Here is a 17,317-nt window from a genome sequence, read left to right on the forward strand (position 1 = left end):
TTGTTGCTGCAAAGCATCTTCATAAGATCATATTTTGTCTGGAGCTTCGATAATTTCTTTATATAGTGCTCCTTGTTGTGCTCACAAACCTTTGTTAGACAACTCATGGGGCTCTTCTGACCAGGGTCATTTTGGAATACCTTTATTAATGACAACCTGATGACTCTGTTTTTACATCTTTTGTACTACTTGGGGCATATAATACCGGTTGTACAGAGTAATGTACAGCCGTGTAATCTCCAGATTATATTGATAAAGCTTGTTAGGGTCCACCCCATCATTGCTGGCAGAGGGTAATGTAAAATCTCTTCATCAACTCATCATCAACACTAAAATTTTCAGCTGATGTTTTCTAAGACTTAACAAATCTTCTTGCAGTACTTCCGATATTGGAGTTTTCACCACCTCCTGACTTTAAACATTAACATTTATACCAAGCCTAGCTCTAAACGCTTTGTAAACCTTCTGCAAATCTTTCAGGTCTGAACTAATCATACCACAGTCAGATCACTAAGAATAGTTGCAACTTTTTCATCATCCAAAGGCTCCTCTAGCTCATTACTTGATACTTAATGAAATGATACTTAATGAAATGATACTTAATGAAATTCTTCATTAAGTATCAGGTTGTCCCTACAAGGTATATTGCATATACCTTGTAGGGACAACCTGATACTTAATGAAGAATTTACTCATCTCTAATACCACATATCTTATCTCCTTTGTTTATTTAAATCTGACTAGTCTTTAATAGAGTGTGGATGAGGGTTTTGTGTTTGCCAGACAATCTCTTTTGTCTCATTGCTCCGGATCAGTAGGAGAAGGAGGCAGGTTAGGAACAAAGACTCATCTACTGCTATGCTGGCTAGCTCAACATCCTTATATACTATCTTTTGATAAACAGTCTATTCAGTGCAACCATCATAGTCTACTTTAGAAACCATAATGAGATCTTTAACCCAATCTCTGAGCTAACAGAGTCTATCATCCGTCTAGCCTTATGATTGAGAAGCCTCTGCAAGTTAACCGAGGCATTATAAATCCCTGCTGTGGTTCCATCTAACTCTTCTTGCTTATGTGTGTCTGATATATACTTCTTCTCTTTTTGGCCATTGTGGTATGCGGTGTACAGCTTGCTGCCCTTTATCATAGTACCATTTCTTATAATGTGGTAATCCAACTTTGAAATCCTATATATAATGGTTCATTAAAAAGTATTAAAAAAACAAATTTAAAATTTTATTTATTTTTCCGCATTTCGATGCTAATATTCATTACAAAACTGGAACTTAAAAAGAATAGTAACATTTTTTAAAACATATTTAATTTAAATTTGCCTAATAATTTATCAGGTGTTTAAACAATATTCTATCAAATCTATAATTTTAGAATAAACATTTTTTTTCACAATCAATTACAGTTTCCATCTTGTTTTCAGAAACACTATTTTCGTTTTATTCAATCTACCCTTTACAACAAGGATATAATAGCCCTCCACTAGTTCTGTGAAGGCTGCCACACAGGACTAGCTCCGGCTGCTGATGTTGACGAAGTTCTGTTTTGCTCTAGGTTTTTCATGGATTACCCATGGCTAGCCAGTGATGACAAAAAAGCGGCTAGCCACTGAAGGACAAGAACTGGCAGTACAACGGTTAGCTATTACTACACATTATCATCATTAATTTGTTATTAGTAACTAAATGGGTCGGGCAAGGCATTGTTATGGGTTTTTATTTTTTAATTCACCTCCTCACAGCCTAGAAGGCCACTACAGACAAGGAGGCACATTAATTGACATTAATTGTGGTTATAACCCTCCCTCAACTCTATAACTCTGAAAAACGAACATTGACGAAAAAGGCCGCTGCGCTGAGAAACAAGTTGAGCGCGATACTACCAGGGACGTGGTGGGAATTGAACTCTTATTTGAGGCCCATATATTATCTTTTTAGACCCCATTTTCTTAACTATTTAAAGCTGTATTTAGCAGAATCAATTGTAACTCTTTGGTTAAAAATTTAAGTATATTTTATTAGTTAAAATAAAATAAATCAAACTAGGCTCATGATTACCAACATTTTTTAATTTTATGAATAAATTCGAAAAACAGGCTTGAATTTTGAAATATATATACATGAAAAAAAACAATTATTATACAATGATTTGATTCATAACCATTTAACAATGGGACTTTACTGTGCTTCATATCCAATTGCCAGATTCATTATAAATTTCTGCATCAATTTGTAACCATATTTTCTTCTTTAGTGCTTGCATCCATTTTAACTTTACTAAAATAAAAATAAACATGCACAATTTAATAAGTACATATATACTATATATTTACTAAAGCTTTTGATAACGTTTGTCATGCTGGTCTTTTTAATGAGCTCTCTTCTTACTGTGTATCAGGTAACATCTTTAAGATTATTGAATCCTTCCTCACCAATTGTATTATAAAAGTTGTCATTGATGGATAGTTCTCCCTTCATTTCCTGTAACTACCGGGCTTACTCAAGGCTCTATCCTTGGCCCAATACTTTTTTAATTTACATTAACGATATCCTGGAAAATCTCACATCTAAGGAGGTATTGTTCGCTGATGGTACTACCCTTAATTTGTGTCTTGATAAGAAGCCAACACTATCTGATTGCTTGGTGGGGGCATTTGAGCTGAAAAATATCTCAATTCTGCTACAGAATGGGGCTCTCAGTGGCTGGGGAACTTCAACTTAAATAAAACTTTTTTTTAGCTAATCTTAATCACAATAATCTAGGTCATCCTATATTTATGAACGGTAATGTACTCAATGAGATATCGAATCTTTTTCTTCTAGGATTAACTCTTAGTTCCGATCTTTTTTGGAAATCATATATCAAATCCATTGCAAGATTGCCAACATCTGCCAAGGTTGCATCTCTTTATCGTGCTCGACACTTTCTTACTCTGGGTTCTATTCTTTATCTCTATAAATCTCAATTCAGTCCTTGTATGGAATACTGTTGCCATATCTGGGGCGAATCTTCTAATAATGTCCTTTCTTTTTTAGCCAAGGTGCAAAAGCGCATTGTAAATATAGTTTAAATTGTTTCTGCGCTTAATTTCCAACCATTATTACACCATTGTAATCTTTCTTCTTTCTCTTATTTACAAATACTGTAACGGGCACTGCTCTTAATAGCTAGTGTCTCTTGTGCAATTTAAAAAAAATCATTCTCGTGTTACTCGTCATTGAGTTAAGTCTCATCTTTGTTCTGTGACTATTCCTAAGTGCTCCAAAAACTCTTATACGTCTAGTTTTTTTCCTCGTACATCCGTTCTTTGGAATTCTCTATGTGGTACTTGGATTATTTTGGACCAAAACTTCAATCCAAATTTCGTGTTTTCAGATCCAATTTAAGATTAAATATTTAATTTACTTCACAGTAGATTCTAAATAAAGTATATAACACGCTGTGATAAGTTAATTTAACATTTTATTATAAATTGATGACTTTAAAAGTATCAATTTATATGAGAGCAATTTTAAGCATTTTAAACATATCAAAAAAGATGCACATTACTATTACACCATTAAAATATTTAAGACTGATTATATAGCATTTAACATTATTAACATGTTTAAAATATTTAAATTAAAACCCAAATATAATGTTCTTCATTATTGGCAATATCCAGATAAAATCTGTCTATCTACCCGGTGGGAAATTAGCTAGCGGTTAGCGAGCAACTAACTAGCTTTATAGCAATTTTTGAAAAATTTTATTCCTTTTTAATTTTGTTTTTTTCCTAATGTCTTTAACATCTTTAAAATTTGATTTTTTGTGTTAAGTCTATTATATAAATATGAAATAATTGAACTTTAATTATTGCGATTTTGTAGCAAAGTGTCGCTAGCTATATATCGTCGCCTTGTAGTTAGCTACAAAATATCCACAAATCTATAGCTGGTTGATAGCTACATATCAAAATTTTTCAGACAGCTGTTTGATTGCAATATGACCTTAGCAATAATAGCCAGTTGGTCTTCAGCTATTTAAGCTAGCTGTCCTCGTAGCCAAATCGCTATCTTTATTTTTACAAATTTTGATAGCTTCTTCTTTACTTAAAAAAGCTAGCAATCCTTGTAGTCAAATTGCCGTCTTCATCTTTACGAATTAGCAAGCTCTTGGCTAGCCAATTTCCCACCGGTAACTGCAACATAAACTTGTAGCAAAGTTGCAGTTGAATAAAAAAAATTATTTAAATTACTACCTGTTTCTGGTAGGTATAAGGTGTTAAGGAGTACTAAAAATATTTGGAGACTTATGAACTGCATTAAAAAAAGGTTCATCCAGTTCATCAAAAATAAAGCCATTGTACAAATTTAGAAAGATATCCTGAAAATATCCCAGTATTCAAAATGTAGTGAATTAATTAAATTTTTATAATGTGCTAAAAAAGTATTAACACTTAAAGATATGACAAAGTTGAAACTTTTTTAAAAAAACTATTACCTGACTTATTGATTAGTGCACAGTTTTATTTTTGTGCAGATTTTTATTTGAGATTTGTAATTAAAATGCCTCTCACTCTTCCTAAATTTTTTTAATACTCAGAAACCATTTTTATTTATCTTATAAAACTCAGTAAATCTTGTCATTAGTAATTGTAAAAAAAAGGGAAAAAACATCATCTTCACTTTAAAACTGAAAGCAGAAATATTATTAACTTTTTTGATTAGGTGTAAACTGTAAAGTATATCGTAAACAAAACTTATTTTAGGCAAAACCGTACTACAAGTTTATAACAAAGTTTTAACAGTTTACATAAAAAAGCGTGTTTGTTTTTTTATTAAATGTTTTTGTTTGTGCATTTTATTATAATACTTAATATAAGTTACATTATGTTTAATATAAAAAACTTATATAACAAACACTTTTTTTAATATCAATTGGTACGGTTGTCTTCATTCGCATTTGAATGCCGGTGACCCTGATTATTTTCTAACATGTGATGACAATGTTAGCAGACACAATATAATAATATCAAAAATCTCTTTATATAATTGCAACAATATTTTCCTGTTATAGCCCATAAATGATTTTAAACTAAATTTTTACGCATTCACAGTTTCAGTAGATTTAATAGATTTTTGATCATTTATATTAGTATATCAAGGGTAGTGTATTTCTCTTTTAGATCGGTTTTTTTACACCTTTGTTTTAGCTTTCGGTCAAAATCAATTCGATAGCAGTTTTAGAAACCAAATGTAAGTTTGCATTAAATAAAAAATTTGTTTTAAAATATTACATCAACTCATTGCTAAACTAATTACAAAATAGATTTTGAAACCACTCTAAATTGAAACAAGACTTATATCCCTATCAAAAAATAGACTACAAACCCAGCAAAATAGTCAAAATAGCACAGCGTTTAAAAAACTTTTTGTTGTTATTATACTTCATATTGAACTGCTTTAAAAGTAAAAAAAAAGAACATATTTTTGAAACTTCGACAAACTTTTTATATTTGCCAATACAAAATGTAAGCAGAACTAAAAATAATATAATAACATATTTATATAAAACATCAATATTGTCATCTTCACTGTCCTATTACCCCCCCTCCCCACCTCAAATTTGCTTCTTTTTTTTTTCAAGTTTGATAATTGCAAATAATGATGGTCCAGATAACCCCTTGGAAATGATAATTATAATATTTGCTCCTCATTCTCACTAGATAAAACAAATAAAAGAAAAAAGTTTGATCAAAATCAGCGACCATTTGACAATAGATTTTTTTCTAACATCTTCATTTTTAAAGCATACATGTTTTTATTTTGCATAACCTATATTTTAAAAATAATTTAAAGTATTTTTAAATAATTTTAAATAAAATATTGTAAAATAAACACACTCAAATAAAAACAAAAAAAAAAAAAACTAAAGTTAACAGAAACATTTGTATTAATCTTTTTCCAAAATCTAAGAATCCTTTTCTGTAATGTAAGTTAATGAATTCTTTAAACTTGATATTAGTAATTGAAAAAAGTTTTTAATTATTCAACTAAAATAATATCATTTATATCAACTAAAGTCTTTAGATTAAAATCAACAGTAACATCATCTTCATCATTCTCATCATGATCACTGGTATTACCAAGCATTATATTAGCAATATTTGCTCCTTTTTCATGGAGTGTGGAAGTTGCATATATAAGAACTAATCCGATTTATTTATCTTTTGCAAATCGGTTTCTTTGCTTTGAATGTATAAAATCATACAATCTTCATATTTGTTCACTTGCAGCTTGAGAAATTGGAATAATAAAGAATATTCATGCAACTTTGCTAAACTTGGAACTTTACTTGCACCCTTGACACTCCACCAGATATCAGGATTAATTTAACTTTAATTAACATTAATTTAACTTGAGCTGCAAAATCTGGAGTTAAATTTACACATAGTCTCTGAAAAGATCTTATTTCATTTTTTGAAGTTTGATAATTGCAATATCCTCTTGTTTCAACTATGTACTTTCAAAGAAACTCAAGGACTATAACAAAATCACTTTTACTGGATGGAGGAGGCTCAGTATATGTACTTCTACCACCATTATTTTGTGGATCAAGAAAGTACGCAAATCCTATGGCCATCCATGTATGCACAAATTCCGATCAGAATAAAACATGAGCTTTCAATACTGAGTCTTCACCCCATATTTGCATTAAATTAACAAATGCTAAATAAACATCAGAAAGTAAACAATTATTTAATTCCAGTTTGCCTATTAGTTTTGGTAATGTTTTCATGAGATTAATAAAACGTTGACAATCTTCCCAAATAAATATTTATATAATATTTGTTTATTCTGATTTTTTTTGTGGATAAAGTTGTGCACGAAAAGACACCTGAGTTGACTAAATTCAAATGACTAACTTGTTTTCAAGATTACGGACAACTGATGAAGGATGGCTATACCACGCTGTTACAACTGCATGTGGCAATGCTTGCATTTTCTTTAAATTGTTTTCTTGTTTAGCATGATTTTGAATTATACGAAATGGATCAACAAGAAATGTTCTTTGCTTAACAAATACTGTCAGTTTTTCAGACTTTTCTAAAATATCCAAAATTCAGATAGAAGATAAATATCTTTTATCATCATTTAATGCATCCTAGTAAAGACGACCGCAACTGCATTTATTAATTCTTTTCAATGTAATCTTTGTTTATAGTGATAATGTGTGAATTTAGCATAGTTCTTTTAGCAGACTGCATAGAAACTGAATCTTCAGAGGTTTGTTAGGCCACATTTTCATTGCCTTTTGTTTCAACCAAAACACTCTGAACTTTTCTTTTAGTTTTTTTGAAGCACAATTTAACATTGTGAGAGGCTTTTTCACGTTTCCTTTTATGCTGCATTTATCTGAAAGTCGAGCGTGCTGTAGTTTGTTTATCACAATATTTTCAATAAATTTTTCTTATTGTACCTTTTTCAAAAAAGAGACATTTATAAATTTGATCAGCTATCTTAATTATTTTATTTAAATACATTAGTAAACATATGTATAATATTGTTAGCAATATTTATATTGATAACAATAATAAAATTAGTAAAAATAACAATGATAGTCATATTATTTATTACTATTTGATTCAGACAACATAAATCCAAAGATTAAACAAAAACATGTAAAAAAAAATATGCAAAAATATTTTTTAAAACAGGTAAAAAGCTGCACTAACAGCATCATATAAAAATTTATTGGAATAAAATGATAACAATTTAATAAACTAAAACCAAAAATTAAAAAATCACTTTAATTATTTATTAAATAAATATACTAAAGCAATTTAATACATTAAGAAGATATAAATATTAGCTTATTAAGTCAGTCCAGAAATATTTTATAAATAAAAGCATATAGGTATACTAAATGGTATACTAACATTGCTATACTAACATTCAGTATACTAAATATACAACAAAGTTTGTATTCTGTATACTGTAAGCGGCAATCCCTAATGTTTATATAACATAATCGTTATCACATACAAAAGCATTATAAAAAAGTTTTGTGTTTGTTTTAAATGTAATTCCTAATAAATAAATTCTAAATTAATAATTGTAATTTAAAATTGTTTTCTCTTAGAGTTTTAGTTTCCTCAGTTTAGTTAATTTTTTTGTTTTACTCTTTTGGTTATGTTTTTTTTGTTATGTTTAATTTTTATTTTTTGTCCAAGTGAGTGTTTTCAACAGCGGGAAATTTTATTACTAAGAGAAAAAATTAATTAACGCCAGAACATGCAGAGATGCTGGTTTTTCTGTATGAAAATTTAGAGTTACATGGAAACTTGGTTGCTGATAACGAAGAAGAAGATGAAGAAGAAGAAGATGATGATGATGATGATGATGATGATGATGATGATGATGATGATGATGATGATGGTGATGATGATGATGATGATGATGATGATGATGATGATGATGATGATGATGATGATGATGATGATGATGATGATGATGATGATGATGATGATGATGATGATGATGATGATGATGATGATGATGATGATGATAAAATTCAAAGCATCAGCGATGTCAAGACGATGAATGATAATGACGATAATAAAATACTTGTACATTATTCCTACCTTTTTTATTTTCTGTACTTATATATATTTTCCATGTTTTGTTGTAAATATATAATATAGGACTGTAGTCACTGACTGACTTGACAATGTACAGTTTAACATTGATTTTTTAAAAATTAGTTTAAACAAAACACTACATTTGTTGAAATTTGGAAGATTCTGTATTCAGATAGCGTCACTAATGACAATGAGTACTAACTACATTGGTTGCAAAACCGTCATTCCTGACTGGCAAATATTTAACAAAAGCAAATCAGGTTATGCTTTTTAAGATTTTTTCAGTTAACCAAATAGTCAGTTAACCACAAATTTATGGGAGCTGTTATCAGGTTTTTCAAATAAATACTAAACAAATACACTAATGCTATAGCTCTAGTGTATAACAGTAATAATTTCATTTCACCACTGATTAACCAGTATTAGCCAGTATTCCTAATGTCTGTTGCTCTTGTTCTTCGGCAAATCTTTGTTGGACCATTAATAGTCTTTTGCGGCTCGGCAAAGGCCCAATTTCGGCTTCCCAGAACTGGCGATCTAAGAGCAAAACTTTATTAGTCTTTTGATGAGTTTGCTGGCATGCACTTGCTTTTATTAAACCAGTATAACATTGCTTTTTTGGATGTATGGGTCTCAAGAAATGTTTTTTTTGTTTTGTTTTAAAAAAATCATTAGGAAAAATTTTTTTTTTCTACCCAATATATTTATATGAGAAAGCAACAATAAAAACAACTATTTGATGTATAACAGTTTTTTATATTGTTATTTTATTAGAAGGATTGATTATATATATATAAGTATATATATAAATATATATATATATATATATATATATATATATATATATATATATATATATATATATATATATATATATTCATACAGGCTTCAGCAGGAATGGTAGACTATAGCCTGCGCCCGCCTCCACACCCGTGCAAATCAAATTTTATGGCTTGATTATATCTGGAATAAACTCAACAAAAGTTTGATTATACAACTGATAAAACTGGAGAATAAAAGAATAAATTCTAAATAAAAATTGAGAAACAAAAGCGAAACAAAAACATAATAACAAAAACTCACTAAGTAGAGACCACTCTATTATCTCAACTTTACAAGTATCCAACTATTTGAAGTTAAATTACCAAAGTCTTTTTAAATGATTTGTCACTCTCCTACTTGTTAATAAATTTGTAAAAGTTTTTATATATGATGACATTTTCATTCACAAAGAAGAAGAGAAATGAATGAACTTTTATAATAATATAATTAAGATCATTCCTTTTTATAAAACAACTATTTGATGTATAACAGTTTTTTATATATTGTTCTTTTATTAGAACGACTGATTATATTTTAACATTTGAATATCGTTTTTTATTAATTAATTAATTACTAAATGATTAAATAAAGATTAAATATAATAAATTATAAAAAAAGGTTGTCTTATTTTTTGCAAGTTATTTTTCTGTCTTTTTATTGCTAAAAAAAGTTCATCAATACAATTAAAATTTTTACTATACCTGGCATGCAGAATCAACAAAAAAAAATTTCAGATGAGAAAAAGTTTTATCAAAACGTAATTATTTTAATTTTTCAAAAAAGCCAGTGCAAGACTATCTAAGCGGGCGGCCCCTGTAGCGCGCGAAAATGGGTTTGGATAGGCTATTTATAGCTTCTGCACTCATTTACTCCTGCCGAAGCCTATATATATATATACATATATATATATATATATATATATATATATATATATATATATATATATATATATATATATATATATATATATATATAGATATAGATATATAGATATATAGATATATAGATATATAGATATATAGATATAGATATAGATATATAAAAGGAAGAAGTAAAGATTTTCAAGTTTGTGTGAGAATGTACCTTGTAACATAGAAAATCCTATTATACCCGGTCTGATGGTATAGAATAATTTTATAATATTAATGTCAATTATTTTTCATGTAATGATCTTACAATAAATAATATTTTTTTTGCAAGATTTTTGTTACAAAGATAACTATACCGATTATTATAACTATTATTGCGATTTGGTTTCTAATAATAATAATAAAATCAACATTAATTTATATAGATGTAAATAATGTTATAGTTGATAATATATGTTTTTTAATGATATAATTTTTTTTAAAGACCTTTGTTATGAAAAAAACTGCATGCATTACAATAACTATTACTATTGTCGTGTGATATCTGGCGTTGCATTATGCTCATGTCCGTATCGATACTATTTACAATCAGATAACAAGACATGCCTTGGTATGTTATTATAGTTTTTTTTAAGTATTTTTTAAAACATGCATTTAAAATAATAATTGTATTAATACAAAATGTTGCTATTCATACAGCTATTGCCATATAGTATCTGGTAATGCAGTATGTACTTGTCCAAGTGATTTTATTTTCAACCAGAGAACAGTACATGCTTAGCTACTTAATCAATTTTTTTGTTTTCATATTTATTGGAACATGTTATTCATATATTTATTTATTTTAAATAGAATATTATTCACATTTTCATTTATTTATTGAAGAATATTATTCATATATTCATATAAGAATATTATTCATATATTTATGTATTTTATAAAAGTATTTGTTAAAATCCTTCTCACAGATTTCAAATGCTTTTTTTCATGACAAAACATCAGTATCAAACAAAAAATTCAATAGTATCATTATTGCCAGTGACAATTTCCTTGAGATTTCTTGGACTTCTAATTCAGTCTTCTCCTCTTGTAAAACTAGTCTGGCTCTATCACCTGGCAATACAAACTGACTTCCTGCGTAAAATTATTGCATTTCAACAGCTCTAAATTTATTTACAAGCTTGGTAACTATAAAAAAATCAACAAAAAGTTCAACATGATTGACTAGTCATTTATTATTAAAGACTTATACTTAGAACAATGTTACCAAATATGGCTCAACAAATACTATAAATGTTGTCTTTAATTCATTCCTTGTATGCCATACAAATCATTCCAAAAATATCAACCATGGGAGACAATATAACTATTATCTCTGATTCGTCTAAAAAATCACTCTGAGCTCGTAACATTAGCTCATAATGGAAAATCATATCCCTAGTCCAGCAATATAAAGAAAAAAGAAAGTTTGATAAAAAATTAAGTCGTTTTTAACTGAAAACCTTCAAATTTGCTCTGGCTGATGATGAAGCGCAACCCTAAAAGACAGTTTTCATACATATTTGTAAACATTCCGTAATAATCAGATTTAAACTATGTGAATCACCAGTTACAGTGAGATCATTATCTGTAACAAAATTACAATAGCCAACTCACTTAAGAATCAATTTCAAACAGTTTTCTGCAAAGAGCCATCCAATGCAAATCTCTCCACCTTTATTGTAAAACTAACATAATCCTCAACAGCATGGCATTCGACACTCAGGCCACTCTAATGGAACTCTCATCACTTGATATATCTAAATCACCCGGTGTCATGCCTTCGCATAAGAGGCATGTAATTGCACGCTTTATATGACCACAAATATAATTCTTTGTTTTGACAACTTGACCACGGCTCTTTCAAGTTTTGTTAATTAGTGCATTTAAAAAATGCGCTAAAAAAACAAAGCAAACTTAAATTAAAATAAATAATCCATAAACTGAAAAGAGAATAAAATCTTAAAAATATACATAATACAAAAATTTACCTGAAAAAATAAAATTTTAAAGAACGATAAAATGAATAAAGAAAAAACCAGAAAAAAATCAAAACATTTATGAAAAAATCAAAACAATTATAAAAACTTTATTGTATGCAAAAGTAAACAAAAAAAAAATTATATATATCATAGCTCTTTCAATCTGTATCTTTTCATCCCATGAATAAATAGGCTAATACAAGATCGGATCCAAAAGAGGGGAAAAGCCATGAGGGCCTTCACACACACACACACCCTCTCCCCACTCTCACCTCAGATTTTTTATATAGAAATCAATATATTTAACACAGCACAGTGTTTAAAAACTTTAAAAAATAAACTTAAAAGTAAATAAGAGTGTTTAAAAGTGCCATGAAATTTAATGAAATTTTGTGGTGCAAATTTTAAATTTTATAAAAAAGTTATTAGGGTAGTTCAAAAAGGGTTCTTTTTTCAGCAATGATATTTGATGCAAGCCAAGGAACAAAACAAATAATTTGTCTGAAATTTTTTTAAATCTATTAGTAAGAAAAAATTTATGTATTTGTAATGTAAAAATTTTTTAAAGTTATAAAAAGACATTAATGCTAATAATGTTTTTATGCATTATTTTATTTTGTATTATATTCTGTATTACATTGAAAATTAGTCAAACTTAAGGAAACAATTTCAACTAACCTTTCAATTGTGTCAATACCTTTTTAAAATAAAGGATGTGATTTTTAATTTAATTGACTTAATAATTACAATTACCCTGCTACAAAATTTCCCGGATACTTTATTGCAATGTAATAAAAGGCCGCCATTGATAAAGGCGAGAGATAAGAAATGAGTTTAAAAGCTATCAAAAAATCATGACAAACTGTTTTATCATGGAAATATAATTTCCTTGGTTATGAAGTCATAAATGATAACAGTGTCGACACACCGAATCTTCTATATTTGGGTGTGCTTAAAATCTATTAATGCTTATATTTAATTATATAGAATATAAGAATATAAAATAAAAGAGATTTGTAATACTACTTATATATTTAAGACATTATAAATCTAAAACATCAACCCTAAAATTTTGTTATTTGTTTTGTTTATATTCTAGGTTAAGAGACATTTGTCAACAGTATTACATAAAGAAGCGGCGCAATTAGAAGAACTTGTTTAATCTCCTTCGAAGCGACAAAAAACTAATATCATTCGATCATTAATAAGCAAAGATATCACTGAAGCGTATTTAAAGTTAATGCGTACGACTTATGAATTGGCTTTACATCCAGCTATGCTGCATAAAAATTTTGAAGTTCTTGTTAAGATTCAACGTGATAATGACGTGAACTTATTGCAAGGCAGAAGCATTAAGGATGCAGGTATATATATATATATATATATATATATATATATATATATATATATATATATATATATATATATATATATATATATATATATATATATATATATATATATATATATATATATATATATATATATATATACGAGGGTTGAGTTAAGCAATCGCAAAATCTGAAAAAATATCTGGTCTTCAAAATTTTATTTTATGCAAAGCCGTGTTCTTTGTTTTTAAGGGGCGAATCAACTTAAATTTTTTAGCAAAAAAATTATAAAAATTAAAAGAATAAACTTACGACTACAAAAGAAATAACACTCAAGTCACTAACTGCATTATAAAAGTAAAAGCACTGTAATAGTGTTATTACTTTTATAATTCATTCTTTGTTCAAACAGCATAAGTAATTCCAAGTTTTAATTGAAGTAGAAAAGCATCTTGAAAAAATTGTGTAGATATTCAAATACTATTAAAAATTTAGGAACTTTAACAACTTAATAAAAATGTACTTTATAAAAAGTTTAGCATTATCAAAAACTGATGGTTCGTAAAAACCCCACGTTAATTTTACAATCAACCAATAAAAACATTTTTATTGGTTGATTTTAACATCAGTACATCTGACATCAGTACATCTGAATATGAACTATCAGGTTCAGATGGAAAACAAAGAAGATGCTAGCGAAAATGATGATAAAGAACACAGTGAAATACAATTAGCAAGTCATGAACTCTTAGTGTTAGATAAACAAGAAGAAGAATTTAGTGACAGTGATAATTGTTCTACTGATATTAGTGAATGTACCGTAAATGGAGGAGACTGGCCAAATTTAAAATCTTTTTTTTTTTTTCAAAACTTAATTATAAATGATTAATATGTTGATATAAATTGCATTAGGTGTGCATCATGTCAAAGAAATAATTAAAATAAAAAAATAAAAAAATCTATCTTGACCATTTTTTTTTTAATTTTAAGGCTGAGTCAAAGTCACCCCTATAGTGGTGGTGACTTTAGCCACCTAAAAGGAAATCATAATTATTGATTAATCATTTTATATTTAACATATTCACAGATACATGGATATTATGTGATATGTTTTTAAGGCAAAAAATATATTCAAAACAACAGCTTGAAACAAACTTACAAATTTATTTAAGATATCAATCACAAAAAAGCCTTATTAATATTTAAATTGTGCTATAGTTATTCGATAGATTGTTTGTAATTAAGTTAATAAAGTTAATAAAGTGCTATAGTTATTTGATAGATTATCTGTAATTATTTGCTGTTCAAGAGTAGTTTTTTTCCTTTGTCCTATTTGTATTTATAGCTGCAACCAAATGTTTAATGAAAGAATCACTGACAAGAGAACCTATTTCTACAGTGACATCTTCATTTGTAATTTTTTTTAGGAAGTCTATCTAGCACCTGTTTTTGATCAAGTGGGTATAATCCAGGTTTTCTTGAAGCCTGCCTTCATACTTTTTTTTTTGTTTGTTTATTTTCACTGTTTAATATCTTTTACAATTTAAAAGTTTATAAATAAAAACACTGGCAGGGCAAGTAGAAGACATTATTTTGTCTTTCACAACCAGGTTCTTCAATTTTTTTTCATGAGACATTTAAGCAATGCTGGAAACTGGTCTTTTGGAAGGGAAGGAGCTTTATGTCCTTTGCCACTTACTTTCCAAGTTGTTAATGTTTTTCTCCACTGAGCTTTCATTGGTCAAAAATAAGCAACATCCAATGGCTGCATTATATGCATGGAGTTAGGAGGAAGTGCAATAAACTTGGTGTTGTTTTCTTCACACAAAGACAGTACATATGTATTTATATGTGACAACAAATTGTCTCCAATTAGAACATGTTTTCCAGATGTTTTTTCAGTTCAGGTAAAAATAAAAATTCAAACCAATCTGTAAAACAACTGGAGTCAAACCATCCACTCTTTGAGCAGTTATAACATGTTCCATTTTGGTCCATTTTCTGTCCAAGTTGTCCACATTGAATCTGCTTTATATATAATATATGGAGAAAGGATATGTCCTTCTGCATTACCACAATACATCAAAGATGTAGCAGACTTAATTGAATTAATTATCCTCTCAGGATATTTTAATCCTCGCTTTGTTATTACTAATTTATTACCAGGGTCTTCGGTTAAATTAGTTTGATCATAATTCCAAATGTTTGATGGAGGAACCCCTGCTAGTTCAGGAGTGATTTTATCAAAAAAGTTATTAATAATAACAGTATCTACTTCTACCCTCTTTCTTTTAATGTTACTTGGAAATTTAACACCTAATTGTTTATTTCTATTAAGGAATGATTTTACCGATTCAACACCAGGCATATTTCCTGCAAATTGCCTGATAAACATTCCTTTATGGTCTGCATAAGACTTTACAATACTTTGTAAATCATAACAGTCAACTGGGAATCCAAAAGAAGACATATTTATAACATAGTTTGCAAAAATTTCTTCGTCAACTTTGCTAAATATTGTGGAACTGCCCGGTTTTTTATTATGTATACCTTTCAGTTTATTCTTTATTGTTGATAGCGGAATTTTAAAGGTTAAGCGTGCATCTGTTTGTGTTAAATTACCACTTCTTACTTTTTAACATTTTATCAATGTTTCCTGGGTGTATCGAGTATAATCACGACACCCAGCAACACGTTTATGTGTTATTGGCATGTTCTTTGATATAAATATGATTATTATTTAATATTTTGTCCTAATAAGAAAAATTGAGATTTAAACCAATAAAATTATATCTATAGACAACATTTTCTGAAAAATAAATCAAAATTATAATATTGAAAATCAAATTATTAAATTTTTTTACTTAGGGTAAAGTCACCCAGGCCAAAGCCACCCCATATTACTTGAGATAAATATTACTTGAGGTTTTTTTAATTAGAAGTGTTATAAATTTGGCAACTATTGTACCAAACTCATGCTATTTAAATTTAGTTATAACATCATAACCCACTCAAATATTAACAGCAGTTTTAACCAACTCACAATTTTTCAGCATATAAATTTAACAATTTTTATAGACTCTAATAAACAAAGTAAAAATTATATCAATACTTCCGCAAACTACAGTCAATCTAAGTAATAAATAAACAGAATAACTTTACTCTTGTGACAAACTTAAATTTGGAAGAAGTCCATTTTTAAGTTTATCACAAGAGTAAAGTTATTCTGTTTATTTATCATAAACAGAATAACTTTACTCTTGTGATAAACTTTGTACTTCATAAATTATTGTGATAATTTATGAAGTACAAAGTTGTTTTTAAAAGTTATAACTATTTTTTATAAATTAGCCAAAGTTACCTACCAGGCCAGAGTCATCTCATTTTATGGTAGCTAAATTATTTATATTTCTTTAATTGCATTTATGACTTTTTATTACTTTACAAAATTTGTTTCATTACAAACACATAAATATTTTTTACAATTAGATTTAAAAAAATTTCTGACACATCTGTTTCGTTCCTTGGCTTGCATCAAATATTGCTGTTGAAAAACGAACCCTTTTTTAACTACCCTAATAACTTTTTTATAAAATTTAAAATTTGCACCACAAAATTAAATTTCGAATCAAAGGG

General features: G+C 28.1%; 1 protein-coding gene across 1 annotated transcript in view; it reads left to right on the forward strand.

The window, feature by feature from the left end:
* Window positions 1-17,317, forward strand: part of LOC136083664 (uncharacterized) — an 84,938-nt gene that overhangs the window by 7,655 nt on the left and 59,966 nt on the right. Inside the window, exon 3 of the mRNA XM_065803203.1 lies at window positions 10,814-10,939. Coding sequence (XP_065659275.1) covers window positions 10,837-10,939 — 103 coding nt within the window. The 5' untranslated portion in view covers window positions 10,814-10,836. The remainder of the gene's footprint in view (window positions 1-10,813; window positions 10,940-17,317) is intronic.

This window comes from Hydra vulgaris, chromosome 08, assembly GCF_038396675.1.
Source record: "Hydra vulgaris chromosome 08, alternate assembly HydraT2T_AEP".
NCBI classification, from domain to species: Eukaryota; Metazoa; Cnidaria; class Hydrozoa; order Anthoathecata; family Hydridae; genus Hydra; species Hydra vulgaris.